Raw genomic sequence first — 18,501 nt, 5'->3', positions numbered from 1 at the left:
TGGCTGGCTCGAGGTCCGTGTTTGTTAAAACAAACAATGAAAAACAATTTTATTCAATTCTCTTCCGATATATTTCGGTTGCACATCGGCAAACCGTCTTCAGGGCACTAACACCAAGATACAAAAAACAATTAACAATTATAATACAATAAATTAAACATTATTTCGAACATTTTACATACATTATTTTACACGTCTGCGCTTTTTGACGTGGAGATTGTTACTGAGGTTGTTTGACTGTTTAAGAGGTGTCTGTACAAGTGAGCGCAATTTTCTGTGTCTGTCTTGTAGTTTAGTCGTTTGTAGGTTGGTGTGTTAATTATGTGTAGCATTTCCAATGTGTGTCGCTTGTTATAGTGTTGTTCTTGTTGTAAGATTGTTGTTTCATCAAAATTTGGTGTGTGGTTGCTTCTTATACAATGGGTCATAAGTGCTGTTTTCTGTATATTATTTTGATGTCTTAGTTTGAAGTCCGATTTATGTTGACTAATCCTTGTTTTTAGCTTCGATTTTGTTGTACCTATGTAGACACTATTGCACTTGTTGTTGTTATCCCCGCCACATGGTATTTGGTAAACGACGTTGCTTTTTTCGATCATCGGGATTTTCGACTTTATCTTGTTGAAGAATTTTTGTAATGTATTCGTCGGTTTGTGTGCTACTTTTATATCTTGTTTGTTATAACAGTCTGAGTTTGTGAGGCGTTCTGATAGTCGTGGTACATATATTAGTGATTTGTATATTTTAGCAGGTTCTGTTGGCTTTTTTCTTTCGATTTGTCGTCTTTTTAATAATGTTTTGATTATATTTGGGGGGAAGTCATTTTTGGTCAAAAGTTCTTTGATTTCATGTTCAATTTCTTTGTGGTATATTGTGTCCGATATTTTCATCATTCTATTCATACAGCCTAGTGCTGTATTGATTATCATACTCTTTGGGTGGTTTGAATTGAAGTTGAGTATTCGTCCGGAGGCTATGGGTTTCCTATACCACTTTATTTTGAGTGTGTTGTCCATTCTGCTTACAATAGAGTCTAAAAATGGTAATTTCCCGTCCTTTTCTAATTCCATTGTAAATTTTATCTGTTTGTGGAAGGAATTCAATTCTTTTAGAATATTTTCCACGTCTATTTTGTTCGTTATGGCAAAAAGGTCATCTACATATTTGGTCAAGAGTCTTGACAAACACAACCTATTACAAGAACAAACAAAACATATGCAAAAAGCAAAAACAAACATAGAACAACTGATGACCACAGATGACGCAAAAGCGTTTTTTGAGAGCGAGAGAAATATAGAAAACAAAATAACAACAACACTCAAGAAAAGACAAGAAACGAAACACGATAAGTTACGAGATCAACGGAACCTAGCCTTAGCGGATAACAACACGCAAAGAGAGTGGTTTGTAAACAAAACAAAAATAGAATTCCCGCCAAACGTCGTAGCGTTACTCGCAAAAGGGCCGAAGTTCGCTCTCCCAATCAGCAAGAGAGATTTTCCTCTCTTGAAATACATCGCAGACGGTGAGGAGCTAGTGCAAACAATAAAAGAAAAGGAAACACAAGAGTCGGCGCGCACAAAATTCTCTTTGTTAGTCAAAGAGCATAAAACCAAGAACAACCAAAACAGTAGGGATCGAGCAATACTGGACACAGTGGAACAGACACGAAAATTACTGAAAGAAAATATAAATATTAAAATTCTATCGTCGGATAAGGGCAACAAAACCGTAGCAATGGATGAGGATGAATATAAAAATAAAATGACAAATATTTTAGACGACTTATGCGCGTATAGAACATTGAGACTGGATCCGACATCAAGACTACAGACAAAGAATAACACCTTCGTAGCACAATTATTCAAGATGGGTCTTATTTCAAAGGACGAAAGAAATAAGATGACTACAACAACAGCGGTACCTCCGAGGATATATGGACTACCAAAAATACACAAGGAAGGAACTCCACTGAGACCAATATGTTCTTCCATAGGATCTCCATCTTACGGGCTGTGCAAATATATAATACAAATATTAAAAAATCTGACAATGGACTCTAGGTACAACATCAAGAACGCGGTAGATTTTAAAGACAGAGTCAACAACTCCCAGATTAGAGAAGAGGAAACATTAGTATCTTTTGACGTAGTATCCTTATTTCCCAGCATACCAATAGAATTAGCACTTGACACAATAAGACAAAAATGGACCAAATTAGAAGAGCACACGAATATACCGAAACAACTATTTATGGACATAGTTAGATTTTGCATACAGGAAAACAGATATTTCAAATACGAAGACAAAATATACACACAACTTAAGGGAATGCCAATGGGATCACCGGCTTCCCCAGTAATCGCAGATATATTAATGGAGGAACTGTTGGACAAGATTACAGATAAATTAAAAATTAAACCAAGACTCTTGACCAAATATGTAGATGACCTTTTTGCCATAACGAACAAAATAGACGTGGAAAATATTCTAAAAGAATTGAATTCCTTCCACAAACAGATAAAATTTACAATGGAATTAGAAAAGGACGGGAAATTACCATTTTTAGACTCTATTGTAAGCAGAATGGACAACACACTCAAAATAAAGTGGTATAGGAAACCCATAGCCTCCGGACGAATACTCAACTTCAATTCAAACCACCCAAAGAGTATGATAATCAATACAGCACTAGGCTGTATGAATAGAATGATGAAAATATCGGACACAATATACCACAAAGAAATTGAACATGAAATCAAAGAACTTTTGACCAAAAATGACTTCCCCCCAAATATAATCAAAACATTATTAAAAAGACGACAAATCGAAAGAAAAAAGCCAACAGAACCTGCTAAAATATACAAATCACTAATATATGTACCACGACTATCAGAACGCCTCACAAACTCAGACTGTTATAACAAACAAGATATAAAAGTAGCACACAAACCGACGAATACATTACAAAAATTCTTCAACAAGATAAAGTCGAAAATCCCGATGATCGAAAAAAGCAACGTCGTTTACCAAATACCATGTGGCGGGGATAACAACAACAAGTGCAATAGTGTCTACATAGGTACAACAAAATCGAAGCTAAAAACAAGGATTAGTCAACATAAATCGGACTTCAAACTAAGACATCAAAATAATATACAGAAAACAGCACTTATGACCCATTGTATAAGAAGCAACCACACACCAAATTTTGATGAAACAACAATCTTACAACAAGAACAACACTATAACAAGCGACACACATTGGAAATGCTACACATAATTAACACACCAACCTACAAACGACTAAACTACAAGACAGACACAGAAAATTGCGCTCACTTGTACAGACACCTCTTAAACAGTCAAACAACCTCAGTAACAATCTCCACGTCAAAAAGCGCAGACGTGTAAAATAATGTATGTAAAATGTTCGAAATAATGTTTAATTTATTGTATTATAATTGTTAATTGTTTTTTGTATCTTGGTGTTAGTGCCCTGAAGACGGTTTGCCGATGTGCAACCGAAATATATCGGAAGAGAATTGAATAAAATTGTTTTTCATTGTTTGTTTTAACAAACACGGACCTCGAGCCAGCCAACAAATAAATATTGAAATATGGAAAGGTCGCCAGAGCCATCAATGAAAATGTATTTATTAAATATAACTAACAAAATGAAAATATTATACCTCATCCGCAGTAAAAGGTGGGTTTATGGCAAATTCCACCCGCAGGCGTGGAAAATGCGCGGAAAGTGTAAAGCTTCTTTGTTTATCATACGAAATCGACCACAAAATCCAATTCAAAGATCTTTGTGAAAATTCATTCGAAGAGTAATTTCACACTTTCCGCAAAAATTCAGATTTTGCTAAAGTTCATGAATTAAATTCGAATTTCACCTGCTTGTTAAATTCACGACAGGGAGAAGAGTGAAAACCTTTGATTGTGTTTTTGGTTTTTAATTCGATTGACTTTTTACTTACTCTAAATATTTACATTTAATAAATAATAGAATATTAAAATATCTAGGTAGATTATAATGATTTTCTCATGGGCTTGGAATACTCAAAAATTACCCAAAAATTAGCAGATGGAAAAAAAGAGAATTCTTTTAGCTTTTTCCCTAGAGTTGAAATCGTACTTACATCCGGATCCAGTAGTTGCCTATATAGAAAGAGAAATAAGCTTTCACAAGCTCCAGGCACAAGCTTTTGCCTGTTGCATGCCTTGTCTAAAGTTGAGCAAGCCCACTTGGCGCATTGCTAACGAGTACAGGGTATCAAAAAAAAAAAAAAAAACTGCTGATCGTCGTCGCGTTGCATGCGGCAAGCCGCATCGAGACAATGTTGTTGGCTGATGATCCAATCGAGTGCGATTCGAATGCGCATGGAAATGATTTAATCAATTGGTTGATTTTCTTGCACGGCGCAGAGAAATCTCTCAATTAATGGCAAATGCGCGGCTCAAATGGGTTCAATTGTTGTCGCCCCCTCCCGAGAGGCGTTATGGGAGCGTGGCTGTGCTACTCGAGCCCGGACGAAGGCGTGGCGCGTGCGCCAGTTTTGAAAAGTTTTCACATTTTGCATTAATTGATTAATAACAATTTGCATTCAAGTTCAAAGCCATTAAGAGACATAAACAAAATAATAAATAAATTCTTAAGCCTGTAATTAAACGTTTTATCTCCCTTCGTACCGCCCCCAGTCCAGGCCATGTAACGAGAATGCATTCTTGATTAACTCGGGTTTTTGTAGTGCGATATTAACGAAATTTTCTGGACTTTAATATGGCATACAAAACTGTCTGTATACCAAAGTCCAAGACTTGAACTCTTAAAATGCGCTTATTTTTAATTTTTAGTAGATTGAGTGGGCGGATCAAAAAAGTCAAATAATCTGTAAATCTTTGTACTCCAATATATCCTACATTCCATGTTTGACTTCTCTAGCTCTTATAATCGTCGAGATTTGTTCAAAAACAGTAGTTCTATATCGATTTTTATCGATTTCATAGCAACGGGCGAGTTATCATTGATGCGAGGCTATTTTAATCCTTTTATGATCTGTAAAGAATCTATGTCCAAAATTTCAAGGCGCTAGCTTTTGAAGTTCCCGAGATCGAAGGGTTCATACATTCGGGAATAGACAAAAAAGACTAGATCATGTAGGCCATACTTTTTGGATCAAAGAAATCTATTTCTGTCTCTTATATACAAGAAAGGCAAATAGTTTTAGATATTCAAGAAGTTTATTGAAGAATATATATTTTTTTTAAGTTTCAAGTCTGCGGGCTTTGATAAGTTCATACAAGACATGGCTAGTAGGTCCAGTTTGTCATCGGAAATATATATGCCAGGAGAATCCATTATACCCTTTTTACACATGGTCAGGGTATACAAATATTAAAATTATAATCTATCGTAACTCCTTTCTAGTATAAAAAAACATAGCTGAATTTAACCCAGTTATTTTTTTAATAATATCTTGTTAGAATAAATAGAACTTTTAACAATTTGGAAGGGTTCCTTTTGCATACCGAGCAATTTAAGAACTTAATTTATTTAGTCTGAACCAAAGGGAAGCATCAATGAGATGTTGTCAAAACTTATGCCAACGCTTAATAAACAAAATTAACATTTTTCAAATAAAATTGTTACCTATCTTTAAACAATTGAAAATGTTTAAAATTAACAAACTGGACATGGCTGTGGCAAGTGGAGGTACACGCATCGAACCCAAAGATGTGGATTCGCAACGCGAGCCTCAAAGTCCAACATAATTTTGTTTTTGAATTTTATAAATTCAAATCAAGTACATTTAAGAGTTAAAGTTTAATAGTTATCTTAAATTCAGACGCGCGTCACTGGACACATTTGGCAGTGTTGTCGTTGTTAAGCTTCGTTTTGACCTCCTCCGTGTGCTCCGGTTGCTCATCGGCTTGCTCCTGCTTCGCCTCCTCATCGTTTAGCTGCAGTTGACGCAGCGCTGCGGCCGCCTCGCGTTCCTGCTGCGACTTCTCCCAGGCCAGCTCGAAGGGATATTCGAGCGGCTTCAGCTCATCCGGGCACTCCAGCTGATTGGGCACCGTCGCCTGGTTGATGGAGGCGCCACGCGTATGTATGCGCTCCAGCATGGCAGCATTGTGCGTTTCGGCATTCAGCGCTGTGATGAACTCAAATAGCTGCTCCTTGGTGTAGATGTTGGGCAGGCCGCGCCGCTCAAAGAACTGCACAATGTTGGCGCAGTCGCGCATGAGAAACTCCAGGCCGCTGGGATGCTCCGGCTCCACGCTCTGGGCAACATCTATGAACCAGCACTTGCCCTCATACCAGAGTATATTATATTCGCTGAGATCGGCGTGCACCAGCTTCGCCTCGTTATAGAGCTTGTGCATGGCGGCAACGATTTCCTCGTAGGCGCAGCTCAGCTCGGCGGCACTGAGGCGGGCATCCTTCAGCTTGGGCGCCGCATTGTGATTGTCGCCAATGAAGCGCATGACCAGGACATGCTTCTTTAGCACTACGACATCGGGCACATTCAGCCCAATGCTCTGCATGCGCATCAGATTGTGCATCTCCTTTTCCGCCCACATATTGATGATGACCCGATGATTCTGTTTGCTGAAACGATCCTTGAAACGATAATCGTCCTTGATGTAGCGATCCCGCTGCTTGAACTCATTCAGTGTCGTCTTGAACACCTTGATGGCGCACTCCTTGGGCAACAGCTCGGCGGGCATCAGCACCCCATTGCCATGTCCATGCTCATTGGTGCCCGTGTAGCTGGCATCGGAATTTGCATGCAGTATGACCGCCTCCTTGCCGGTGGATATGATGCCATTGATTTGCTCCAGTATCTGATTGTTGATCAGCTTGTAGAGCAGCAGACGTGTGGCCGCATCGACGCCCATCTCAGCTGTGGCCACCTTCTCCTTGCGATCGGCGCGTCCGCGCCGCGAATAAGCCTTCAGCTGATTGAAGACCTGCTCGGAGAGTTTAATTAAATCAGCGCACGTAAAAATTACTTTGTAAACATTTAACCTTGTTGGACAGCTTCATGTCGAAGCAGGCGCCATCGCCGGTGGGAAACTCGGGCGGAAACGACATCACACGCTGTGCATTACGCACGCCGCACAGCTGTGGATCATGCTTGGTTATCATTTCGCCCTCTTTGTCCAGCTTGAAACCACACTTGGGTATGGCATCCAGTATCTTTTCGTTTGTCTCAAAGCGATCCCAGTCGTGCTTGCGATGCGCCAGCTCATCCTCCTCGTAGTCCTCGTCCGCCTCGGTGTCGTGCAGAAATTCCGCATCGCCGCTGCGCAGATATTTGTTGAGTGTGACGGTCACCTTGGACTGTTTGTTCTGCTGCCGTTCGATGCGACGCAGCTCCTCGTTGTATTCGTGATCGAACTGGGATTGCAGCATTTGCGCTATAACCGCATCCGATTCAGCCTCATCCTGCAACAGGGTCAAGATATCACCCGGCAGCGGTTCCTTCTGCTGTTGCGCCTCTTCGAGATTCAGGAGCATGGAGTAATCCTCCCAGGCGCCAGCATCGCTGCTGCTGGCACTGGCTGATGTGTCCACTACATTCGAGTAGCTGGGCGTGGGCGTGGCCACGGTCTGCATCTGTTTCTCTTGCCTTAGCTGCTGTTCCTTGAGCTCCTTGTCGTGCAGGCGATGCGCATATTGCTCGGACATGATGTCTGCCAAATTGGCTGTCTGCACGGGCTCAGCGCTCACCTTGGACCAGGGCGACGACATGCTATTAGGCAATAATAGTAAAAACAATTTACTGTTAAAATTCACTTGAATTTCAAAAAATACACAAAACAAACTTTTCTTTATTTAGGCTGTCCGAGCTCGTTTTCCTTATCCCGCTGCTTATTGTAATATGTTGACGATCTGACCAAGTTGCCTGCTTGGCCGTGTTTTATGCTCTATTTAAAATTGCCAATTGTGTTGAAATTGTTTTTTAATTTCTTTTGCTGGCGATCAAAAACTTTGTTTTGCTCAGTTGTGAAATTAGCAAAGCACATTTCACACACACACACACACACGCAAAAGCTCTGTTAGGCGGTGGAGTAATTCTGTTAAGTGAGGCGCAGAGTAAGTGAAAATTAGAGAGATTCTGTTGTCATATAGCTTGCTGATAGGCAGGTGTCGGGTTTATTTAACTGAAAATTAATCCTAATTGTAATAATAAAATAAATTTGATTAGTTGAAATTTATAAGCTTGCTTATTATTTTATTAATTGAAACTACTGATATGTGTCACGAACACGTTGTGCTGTTCCGTGCGTGTTCGTGTCACGAAAAAATCCGCAAGCGTGCAAGTCACACTTGGTACACATACTCTGACATGACGTTGTGCTCGCCACGTACATATATTTCAGCTTAATATAGTAAGTATTACATTTTGGTGCATACAAATTGTGTAAATTTAGTCATTTGCAAACAGTTCGTGACTGAATGTTAACAGTGCAGGTCTGTTGTGTCAACTATCTGGCAACACCAAATTAGCAATATCAAGGTGTTATCGATGTTGGAATTTCAGTGCAAAGTAAAATACGCAAAAGTATCGATGTCGTCGATACTTTTTGTTGTACTTGTACATTTTTCGCCAAAAATAATAATAAAAGTGAAAAGTTAATGTATTTTTGTTGTACAAATACAAAGAAAATGTTGTTGAATTGATTGGCAATTTCGCCATAAAAACGGCCGTAATAATACACAAGTGCAATACGTGGAAACGCTGGTAAGGGCTTGGAACAAAAACGCTCAGCAAAGCGCAGCACACAAAAAAAAAAAAAGAAAAAAATCAAAATAGAATTCCGAATTTAGAATATGACAGTGACGGACCGAAAAATTTTTCGATTCGAACGCATTGCCTGTCCCCCCATAAGTGTGTGACTGTGTGTTTGGCTGTGTGTGTGTAAACGGAGGGGGGTGGACGTGGGGGTCAAACTTGGGGGAACACAACCAGCAGAAGCAGAGAAACACAGAAACAGAGATCGGTAGCAGCAGCAGCAGCAGCCGCCGCAGCAGCGGCAGCGCCAACTGATTTCCGATTTTGTTTCGTTTTGCGCGCGAGGCGAGAGCCGCTGCCACCGTCGCCGCTGCCGCCGTCGTCGCCGCCGCCGCCGCTGGGCTCGTCAAATTTCTGATTTTCTGTGCTAATTTACGCTTAATTTGCGCCGCCTTTTGCTATTTGCTCTTGCTTTTGCACTTCGCTGTGTGTGTGTGTTTTCTACTAGTATTATGCTTCACACTTGCTGCAACAGGACAGCGCGCTTTTTGTGTTTTTCTTTTTTTATTTTTACAAGCAGCGCTGCCGCAGTCGCAGTCACCGCTTTTGTTATCTCGCCGCAACGCAGCTTTCTTCTTCGCCTTTTCGCTGCGCCTGGCGCAATACATCTTTAAGCACGTAGTCTCTGCAAAGGCATGCTAAAGGCTCGAAATACTCAACAGAGTTGCCAGATAGAACGATTTTTTAGGTTATGTATTTGCTATTATCCTGATCCTCGAGCAAAGCGTATATGTATATTGAATGTTCAGTTTCGGCAGCTTTGGTACAGTGATCACCCGCTAATTTGAACTTTTAGAAATGGGAATCGCAGCATTACCTTTAGATAATATTAATTTCATTTTCGAATGTTCGACATTGAAAAACATTTAAGATTTAAAATTTCTTCAAAATATAAAGGATTTCATTGGTAGTTCTTCTTGACGGGCGACCACTGTATGTGTACAGTCATGCTGCTAATGGAATAAACACCTGAAATTAATCATTACACTGACATTACTTCTCAGGTATTGCTAGCATGTTGAGCAGAAGAAACGAATTCAATGAGCATTATTTTTGTGGCTTGCCTTCGGCCACGCCTAACGAACTAATAAAACAAACAAACCAAATCCAAATGCTGAGTTTTGCCTGAAACAAACAAAAAAAAAATGCATCATTACAGAACTGGTGCTGCTGGAAATAAGCCGCTTACTAAACTGAACTAAAACTAAAACAAAAGCAATACGAGAAACTAAGCCCGCTGCCCGCCCGCTCGCCCGAACTGCCTGTGCCTGCCCAGCCTGAAGAAAGAAATGTTAAAGTCTAGCACAAACACACAGGAATTGCGTCTGCCACGCCCCGAGGAGCACCAGCCACAGCCCACGCATCAAGTTGCCGCCGTGATAGCCAACAATATAAAGTCTGCATCAGCAGCAGCAGCAGCAGCAGCAGCCGCAGCAGCCGCAGCAGCAGGATCAGCAGGAGCAGGATCAGTCCCTTCCGGCCATAGCATGGACACGCTTAAGACAACGTTTCTGCCCAATCTCAGCATGGATCCGAACGTGATCAGTCCGCACTACTGCCCCATGTGCCATCAGCAGTTCGAGCGCACCCAGCACGCCGCCGAGCACATGCAGCTCTGCCATGGCATTACACTCAACGCACAGCCCGGCGGTATACCCAGTCTCGAGCAGCAGCAGCAGCAGCAACATCAGCAACAGCAGCAGCAGCAGCTGAAGCCGTTGAGCTTTGCGTGTTCCAACTGTGATGATAAGTTTGCTAGCCCGCTGGAGGTGGACGAGCACCATCGGCTGACGCATCAGACCGTCTTTTTGGCGCGCTGCATCGTTTGCAGCATTTATGGCGTCAATTCTGTAACACAGAATCCCAACGAATACAAATGCTCTCACTGTGGTGCCGTTTGCAATGCGGCCATGCTGGCCGCCGGTCAGCAAACGTTTATGGAGCATCAGGAGGCGCCGGTGACGCCGGATGATCTGCCGGCCATGGCGCCGCGTGATATGAGACTGACGCCCGAGGAGCAGCAGCACCAGCAGCAGCAGCAGCAACAACAACAACAGCAGCAGCAACAACAACAACAACAACAACAGCAGCAACAGCAACAACAACAACAGCTGCAACAGGAGCAACAATTGCAACAGCAACATCAACAGGAACATCATCACCAGCAACTCGAACAACAGCAACAGCAGCAGCAACAACAGGAGCAGCAGCGACAACGTGAACTCCAGGAGCAACAGCATCAGGAAGACTTGACCGATCCGGCAACGCCCAAGGTGCCGCCGCTAACGGTAAAACTGCTGAAGAACGGCAACGGCGCAACGGTAACACATCCCCAGGTAAGTTTCGGAAACCAAAACCAAGTCAAGCCATTCCAGAAGACACGCAGCAGCCAGACAAAATAATCATATTTACAATATTTCCAGAATTTCATATAGAAGGGAATCAGGCTAAAGCTAAGGTAGAAGCTCGAAATTGTCCAGTTTGGGTTAAAATATCTTGAAAATCAAGATCAGGACTATATATATGACTTATGGGCTCAGAGATGTCGCCTCGTATGCGTTTCAAATTTCACATAGGAAGGGCTTACAAAAACTGGAAGCAAATCGAAAATTTGGTAGAGCTGTTCAGATCAGAAATATATAAACTTTATGGACTTGGAGTTAGGTTCACATTTCATAAGAAAGGCTATAAAAACGGGAAGCACATCGAAAATTCAATCTTAAAAAGATGTCCTTTGGCTGAGCTCTCGCTAGTTTATGTAATTCATTATCTGTTTTTAATGGGTTTAAAGACTTCAAGTTAGGAGATCTGTTGATAGCATTTATTCTCTGTATAACATTTCTTATCAAAATCATATCAAATTATATAATTTAATTGCTGTTGATAACGAGAATTTGGAATGTGAGAGTATACTCTATATATATCATATAAAGGTAGGAAATTTGAGAGCTTTCCGTAGTTCATATAATTTATTATCAGATCTGAGGGGAGATATCTCTGTAAGTCGGGGAATTTTAAAGAGAGAACCTTTTATCGAAAGTAAATAGAAAGAAACAAATATTTCTTATGAGATTTGATATCAGATTAAAGAAAAATCATGTTATTTATTATCTGTAAGTCGGGGAATTTTGAAAGAGAGAACCTTTAAAATAATGTGATTTATCCAACGGTAAAAGGTCTACTTCTGTGTAATTCTGGAAATGCTCTCTGATATATTTCATATGCTCACGATATATAGTCCCATTCTCATATGCATATCAATTGCAGGTGATCATCAAGGAGGAGCCACTCAGTTTGAGCGACAGCGGCGATGTGGTGAATGCGGTGCCTGTCTATGCCATACAAGCGAATCCTGGCGTCCAGCCGGCGGGCACACCCGGTGCCGGTGCAACCAGCGTGCTGGTTAGCACGCAATCGGTGCCCGCGGATCTGGCGCATAAGATCCGGCATAAATGTCCCGATTGTCCCAAAACGTTTAAGACGCCCGGCACGCTGGCCATGCACCGCAAGATACACACGGGCGAAGCAGAGTAAATTCCACATTTATATTGATACCCTATACAAAATATATACACACACGCACACACAACAGATGCTGCGGCTGGCCACTTTGGGGCTCAACTGTTGAGCAACCGTTTGCAGCATCTAGTTGTTATTAAAAAATAATTTTATATTTTTTTTTTTACAATTATCAATTTACCAATTTACCGTTAACCATTTATTTACCTACACTTATATATATATATATATTTTTGTTTGTTTTCCTTAAGATCAGTCCCGAGGCTGAGCGCATGGGCGCGTCCTTCAAGTGCCATGGGGCGTGGCCCGTGCGCTCCAAGCGTTGTCTTGTTATTGTGTTCAATCTCAATCTCACTCTCTCTCTCAATCTCTCTCTCTGTCTCTCTGTTTAAGTGTGCAATGAATATTACTGGAATTACGAATGTTACTAATCAAATTATTCTCATCTTTTTCTCTCTCTCGTTCTTTTTTTTTTCTATTTTTTTTATACCCCGCACCGCAAATACTCAATCAAAAAAAAAAAAAAAATATTTGTTTTCAAAAAATAAAAACAGCGCCACGCCCAAAGAACGCCCCTACACGTGCTCCTACTGCGGCAAGTCCTTCACTCAATCGAATACACTAAAACAGCACACTCGCATACATACAGGTGAGAAACCATTTAGATGTGGCTATTGTGGCAGGGCGTTCACTGTTAAGGATTACCTGAACAAACATTTAACGACTCACACGGGTGAGAAGCAATATATTTTCAAATCAAATCAATTCAGTCAGTCAATCAATCAATCAATCAATCAATCAACTCTCAAATCAACTCAGTCAATCAATCAATCAAACTCAACTCGACTCGTTCAAGTGCAAATACACCAAAAAAAAAAAAGAAAACTATAAAAAATATTCGAAATAAAAAAAAAAATATATTTTTATCTTAATAAAATCTGATGCAAATTGCCTTCATATCCATTTGTCATACCAAATACTCAATATTCAATATACTCAGTACTCGATACTCTCTCGCTCTCTGTAACTCTCACACATACACGCGCGCACACACACACACACACGTACACACAGACAGAGCGAAGAGCATGGCAAAGCGTAGACCGACCGACCACATGATCCACAAAATGTACAGTTGCGATCATTGGCGCTAAGTTTGTGGAACTCAAAAATTGTTGAAAGAAAACTTAATTCAAGTTAAATTTGAATTCACTTTTGCCTTGATCTTCGTCTGTCAGCGCACAATTTTAATTAAATTCAAAATTTAATAACTGATAAAGAAATAACGAAAAATTCAAGTTTAAGCTGCTTGCAGAGGATTGGAAAACTATGCTTGAAAAGAGTTTCGTTTAAATTGCAAAAAATGATAAACTATAATTTGAACTGAATATGTATTATATCAAATGGGATTTCAATACAATCCTTAAATGAAATAGAGCTTGATTTAAGCTTTAGATTTGTCTAGCTAAAAGGAATGTAAATCCCGAAGTTAAAAGAGACAAATACTAAGGCTTTATTAGTTCGATCTTAGGCCAGTTGAGAAAGACATTTTGATATGATCTAAATTTAAATTTTTGTTTTTCAATGTGTTTGGAGTACGTAAATTCTTCATGCAATATTCATATTAATAATATTACATATATATTATGTATTAGATAAATTTAAGAAATGTGATTGATTTAATTTTGTAAGCGCATTAAGTAAATAGCATAGTTGAAACTCTTCTGCAAGTTTTCTACTGATAAACAATGAAAACGAAGAAATGTAAAGAAATTCCAGAAACAACGTATCGCCCCGCCTCATCTCATTACGTAATAATATGTCTCGTTAAACGCATTTTAACACACAACCAACAATATAATATATATATTATGCACACATCTATCAACATATGTATATATATAAATATATGTATAAATATTATATATATATATATATTTGTTTGATAACTACGTGCAAATCAATATATGTATCTATTATAATATTATATATGCATATATATATATATATATATTAATGACAATAATGTACCTAAAAATCTATCAAACGAAACGAAAGTTTTTGGAACTGCACGGCATATGAAAAAAAAGAAAAGAAAGCTGAAAATTGCGGTGCAGACGTTTGATAAATGCTAATCTCTCGAAAATTGCCATCTCTCGTAATTGCAGGTGAAAAACCATTTCATTGTGGCTACTGTGAGAAGTCCTTCAGCGTTAAGGACTATCTCACGAAACACATACGCACACACACCGGCGAAAAGCCGTACACCTGTCCGTACTGTGACAAACGATTCACGCAACGCAGCGCCTTAACCGTGCACACGACCAAGCTGCATCCGCTCTAGGATAGGCCCAGCGGTGGCCGGACCATAATAGTTGACCCAAAGAAAACCACACAAAATGTGGCCTAAAACTGCAAACTGCAACTGGAACCGGAACTGGATCGGGAGATTGAGATAATGCGATGGGGAACTGAAGAGTGGAAAGATGGAGAGCAACTGTAATGAAAGACGTTCTTTAAAGACGACAAGAATTTGGGGCGCGGATCACAAGCAACCAACGACTGGCAAATCTTCAAAGTGCTGCTAGACTCTAAATTAGAATTTTTGCTATCAAAAAGAAACAGAAAAAAATGAAAAAAAAAAAAAAAAGATAAACTTACTTATAGTAACAAATTGTAATACAACAACAATGGCGTTTTCTATTGTTAAGTTTAACGATATTTGATTTTCCTTCTCTTTCTTTATATATATATATATATATATATATATATACACATATATATATATATATATATGAACTTTGTCATGTCGTATAAGTCATAATTTTGTTATTCTCTGAGATTTTAATGCATATTTTATTTTGTATCGTAATCGTTAAATACTTTTTATAGCGCACACAAAAACACACACACATCTATATTATTTATGCATATAAAGTGAAATACCTTTTTTTATATATATATAAAAAAAAAAATCTTATTTTATGTTTTAAACTTGTTTCAAGCTAAAACTCATGTTGACGATATTCTTTAACTACGCGCAAAACTTAAATTAATTTGTTTTATAAACATTTAAATATTACACGCACACTTAATTCGAACAAAGAAAAACAAAAAAAAAAAAAAACAAAAACAAAACAAAAAACAAACCCCAAGTTATTTATTCTCATGCATTGAAAAATATGATGAATTTTTCAAAATTTTTACTCAGTTAAAACGAAACAAAAACAAAAAAAAAACGCTTTTGCTTAATTTGCATACGAGCAGGATCTCGTTAGTTTGGCTTTAAATTTATTTACGATGTATAAAAAATGATATGGAAATTATGTTTTAAAACTAATTACAATTAATATTGTTTAGTTTGTTTGTTTATTTGTTTTTTTTCTACTTAAATTTAACTGCTTAACTGGTTTTGTACATTCTAAATGTTAACCAAATTGTTTTTCATTCTTTTTGTTGTTTATTTAAGTTCTTTCAAGCGCATTTTCGAAACGCAAGACAAAAAAAAGTATTTAAGTGCAAAATTGATAAAACGAAAAGCAACAAAAATTCTATGCAAAACGCAACACAGCTTTACGCGCCAAACTAGTTTAAAAAACAACAACAAAATATACAATATATATATATATATATATACATATATATATATAAAGTCTAATAACAATTTTTGATAAAACTAAGCTTTTAAAAAATAAAAAAAAACAAAAGTAAACAGTCGTAACGTAACAAGCTTATACGCATAATAATTATAATTGTTTTTGTAATATATGATAATAATAATAATAATTAGTTATTAAAACGAAAGGAAACATTTTTAATCAATTAATTTACTTGCAAGTTGTATGTACTAAACAAATATGAAAACTAAAAACTAAAACTGTAGCAAAAAGTCAACCAAAACCAATTAAATTGTACATTTTTTACAAAACCAGATATAGTGTTATATAAATGTATAATGTACATCTATATATATATATATATAAACTATTATTAATACACTCAAACAAAAAGTCTACCTAAAATGCACACACATAGGCACCAGCAACAAAACGAATGCGCAGCGCATGTAAAACCAAAATAATTATTAAGTAATTAACTAATTATTGTAATTTTTTTATTTAAGTTTTAATAAAACAAGTTGACGATCAAAAGCAACCAACAAAAAAAAAGGAAAAGAAGAAAACCAAATGCAAAGCTCGCTTCTCTCTAATCTAAACTAATTCAATTGAGAAAATTTTGTAAAACTGAAAATTGTTGAGCAGAAAGTAAGAAATTATCGAACGATACGTACTAATATAATAACTGCTAGATCCTAACTAACTAACTAACTAATTAATTAATTAATTAACTAACAACTACCAAAATGATGGCGAACAAAGCAAGCAAAGTGAGTAAATAGTTTTAACAAATTGTAATTAAAACTAAATTTAAATTTAATTAATTCATAATTTGTATGCATTGAATGTAATTGCAATCTAACAAGGAAACACTCTTGAAATCAACTTCAAGCAATATTTCAATTATAATTAAAAAAAAAAAAGAGCAAAGAAATGAAGAAGAGATATATATATATATATATAGAGAGTATACTATAAATGAATAAAGGTCCGACTTGTAGAAATATTATAAGAGAAGATATTTTAATATTAATTTGTTTAAGAAAATACTTACCTAAACTTGCAAATGGAACTGTTTAACTTGCGGTAGATTTGCTCGATGTGTGCACTTCGAAATCTGATCCATATCCATCAAATGTCTAGTTTTATTTATATTTGTCCGATTTATCTATATATGCGAGCGTTTATTTATGCGTCAGTGTCCCACCTAACATATAAGACATCTCTTATAAGCATCGGACTTCAATATCATAAAGCCAAGCAGGACAAATCGTATCAGCAACGGATTGCTATAGCATATAGCCCTATGGAGCAGATCTTGACAGGTCTATGGAACAGATCGTAGCAGTATCGGACTACTATATCATATAGGAAAAATCGATCGATAAGGTGTTTTTATATGGAAAACTCATGATTCTTTTCGCATATCTGCACAATCGTAAGTAATGCATTGAATTTTTTATACCATCGTAGCGTATATTATATATTTGTCATGGAGTAGGCGACATCTCCGACCCTCTGAAGTATATATATTCTAGATCAGCATCAACAAACGAGCTGTTATAGCCATGCCCGTCTGTCTGATTGTCTTTCTGCCCCGTCCGCCTGTCTTGGTTTTTAAGTTATCGTACATATGTCGGAGCCGGCCGGATCGGACCGCTATATCATATAGCTACCATAATAGAAGATCGCTCGAAAATTAAATACTTGTATAGAAACCTTTTGTTGCTTAACAAGATTTCTTGCCCAAACGGAATTTAAAGGCTTAAAAGCTTATCAACATCGGACCGCTATATCATATTCCCGCTATAGGAAAGATCAGCCGAATAGTTGATGCTGATTTGGAAACCCTTTTATACCCTGGCAGAGGGTATGATAATTTTGTTGTGAAATGTGTAACGCATAGAAGGAGACATCTCTGAACCCATATAGTATATATATTCTTGATCAGCATCAACAGCCGAGTCGATAAAACCGTGTCCGTCTGTCTGTTTCTATGCGAACCAGTCTCTCAGTTTTAAAGCTATCTCAATGGAACTTTGCAGAAGTCCCTTTTTCTGTTGCACGCAGCGCATATGTCCAAACCTGAACCTGAATCGGACCACTATATGATATAGCTGCCATAGGAACTTGCGCTGTGCTTCTTAGATACGGGCAAGGCACTACAAGGATTGTAAAATGGTTGGGTCTGCTAGGGTATTAGATCTTCGGCGTGCCGATCCTTCTCTTTAATATTAAGATAACTATCCAAACTCGGGATTTATTAGATCTATGATCAGTACATATATGCCAATGGCTATGAACATCGGATCGGCATTTCATATAGCTGCTATAGGAATTATCGGTCGAATAGTTAGGTTCTTATATGGCAATATAATTCGATTTTCTGGGATATTTGTATTATTCTCTATTCTCCGCTATTCTCACATATCTGGGAAGTGGGAAATGTCTACAAGATTATTAAATAAAGATATGCTTAAATTTCCTTTCAACACAATACTGAAAATATTTCAAAAAATATATAAAGAATTTCTTTCTTAAACAAAATTAAA

The 18,501-nt window shown here is 38.0% G+C and overlaps 2 protein-coding genes across 5 annotated transcripts; one reads left to right on the top strand and one right to left on the bottom strand.

The window, feature by feature from the left end:
• Positions 1-5,514: 5,514 nt before the first annotated feature.
• On the bottom strand, positions 5,515-8,077 carry LOC6635709 (serine/threonine-protein kinase RIO3). Its single transcript, XM_002059222.4, has 3 exons — positions 7,843-8,077; positions 7,043-7,769; positions 5,515-6,984 (listed from the first exon to the last, which is right to left on the bottom strand). The coding sequence occupies exons 2-3, from the start codon at positions 7,766-7,768 to the stop codon at positions 5,863-5,865; spliced, it is 1,848 nt and encodes a 615-aa protein (XP_002059258.1). The 5' UTR covers position 7,769; positions 7,843-8,077; the 3' UTR covers positions 5,515-5,862.
• Positions 8,078-8,579: 502 nt separating this feature from the next.
• Cf2 (Chorion factor 2) lies at positions 8,580-16,936 on the top strand. Of its 4 annotated transcripts, none has more exons than XM_032438056.2 (5): positions 8,580-8,762; positions 9,973-11,149; positions 12,081-12,343; positions 12,887-13,065; positions 14,501-16,936. In XM_032438056.2, exons 2-5 carry the CDS (start codon positions 10,103-10,105, stop codon positions 14,674-14,676), a joined length of 1,665 nt encoding a protein of 554 aa, XP_032293947.1. In that variant the 5' UTR covers positions 8,580-8,762; positions 9,973-10,102; the 3' UTR covers positions 14,677-16,936. The 4 variants fall into 4 exon arrangements, with proteins under 4 accessions (XP_032293947.1, XP_032293946.1, XP_070064938.1 ...); XM_032438055.2 differs by having other exon boundaries at positions 9,818-11,149; XM_070208837.1 differs by having other exon boundaries at positions 8,581-8,762; positions 10,130-11,149.
• Positions 16,937-18,501: the final 1,565 nt, after the last annotated feature.

Source organism: Drosophila virilis, chromosome 4 (genome assembly GCF_030788295.1).
Source record: "Drosophila virilis strain 15010-1051.87 chromosome 4, Dvir_AGI_RSII-ME, whole genome shotgun sequence".
Lineage (NCBI taxonomy): Eukaryota > Metazoa > Arthropoda > Insecta > Diptera > Drosophilidae > Drosophila > Drosophila virilis.
Note: the sequence above shows the minus strand (reverse complement) of the source record. Positions and strands in the feature narration are given on the sequence as shown.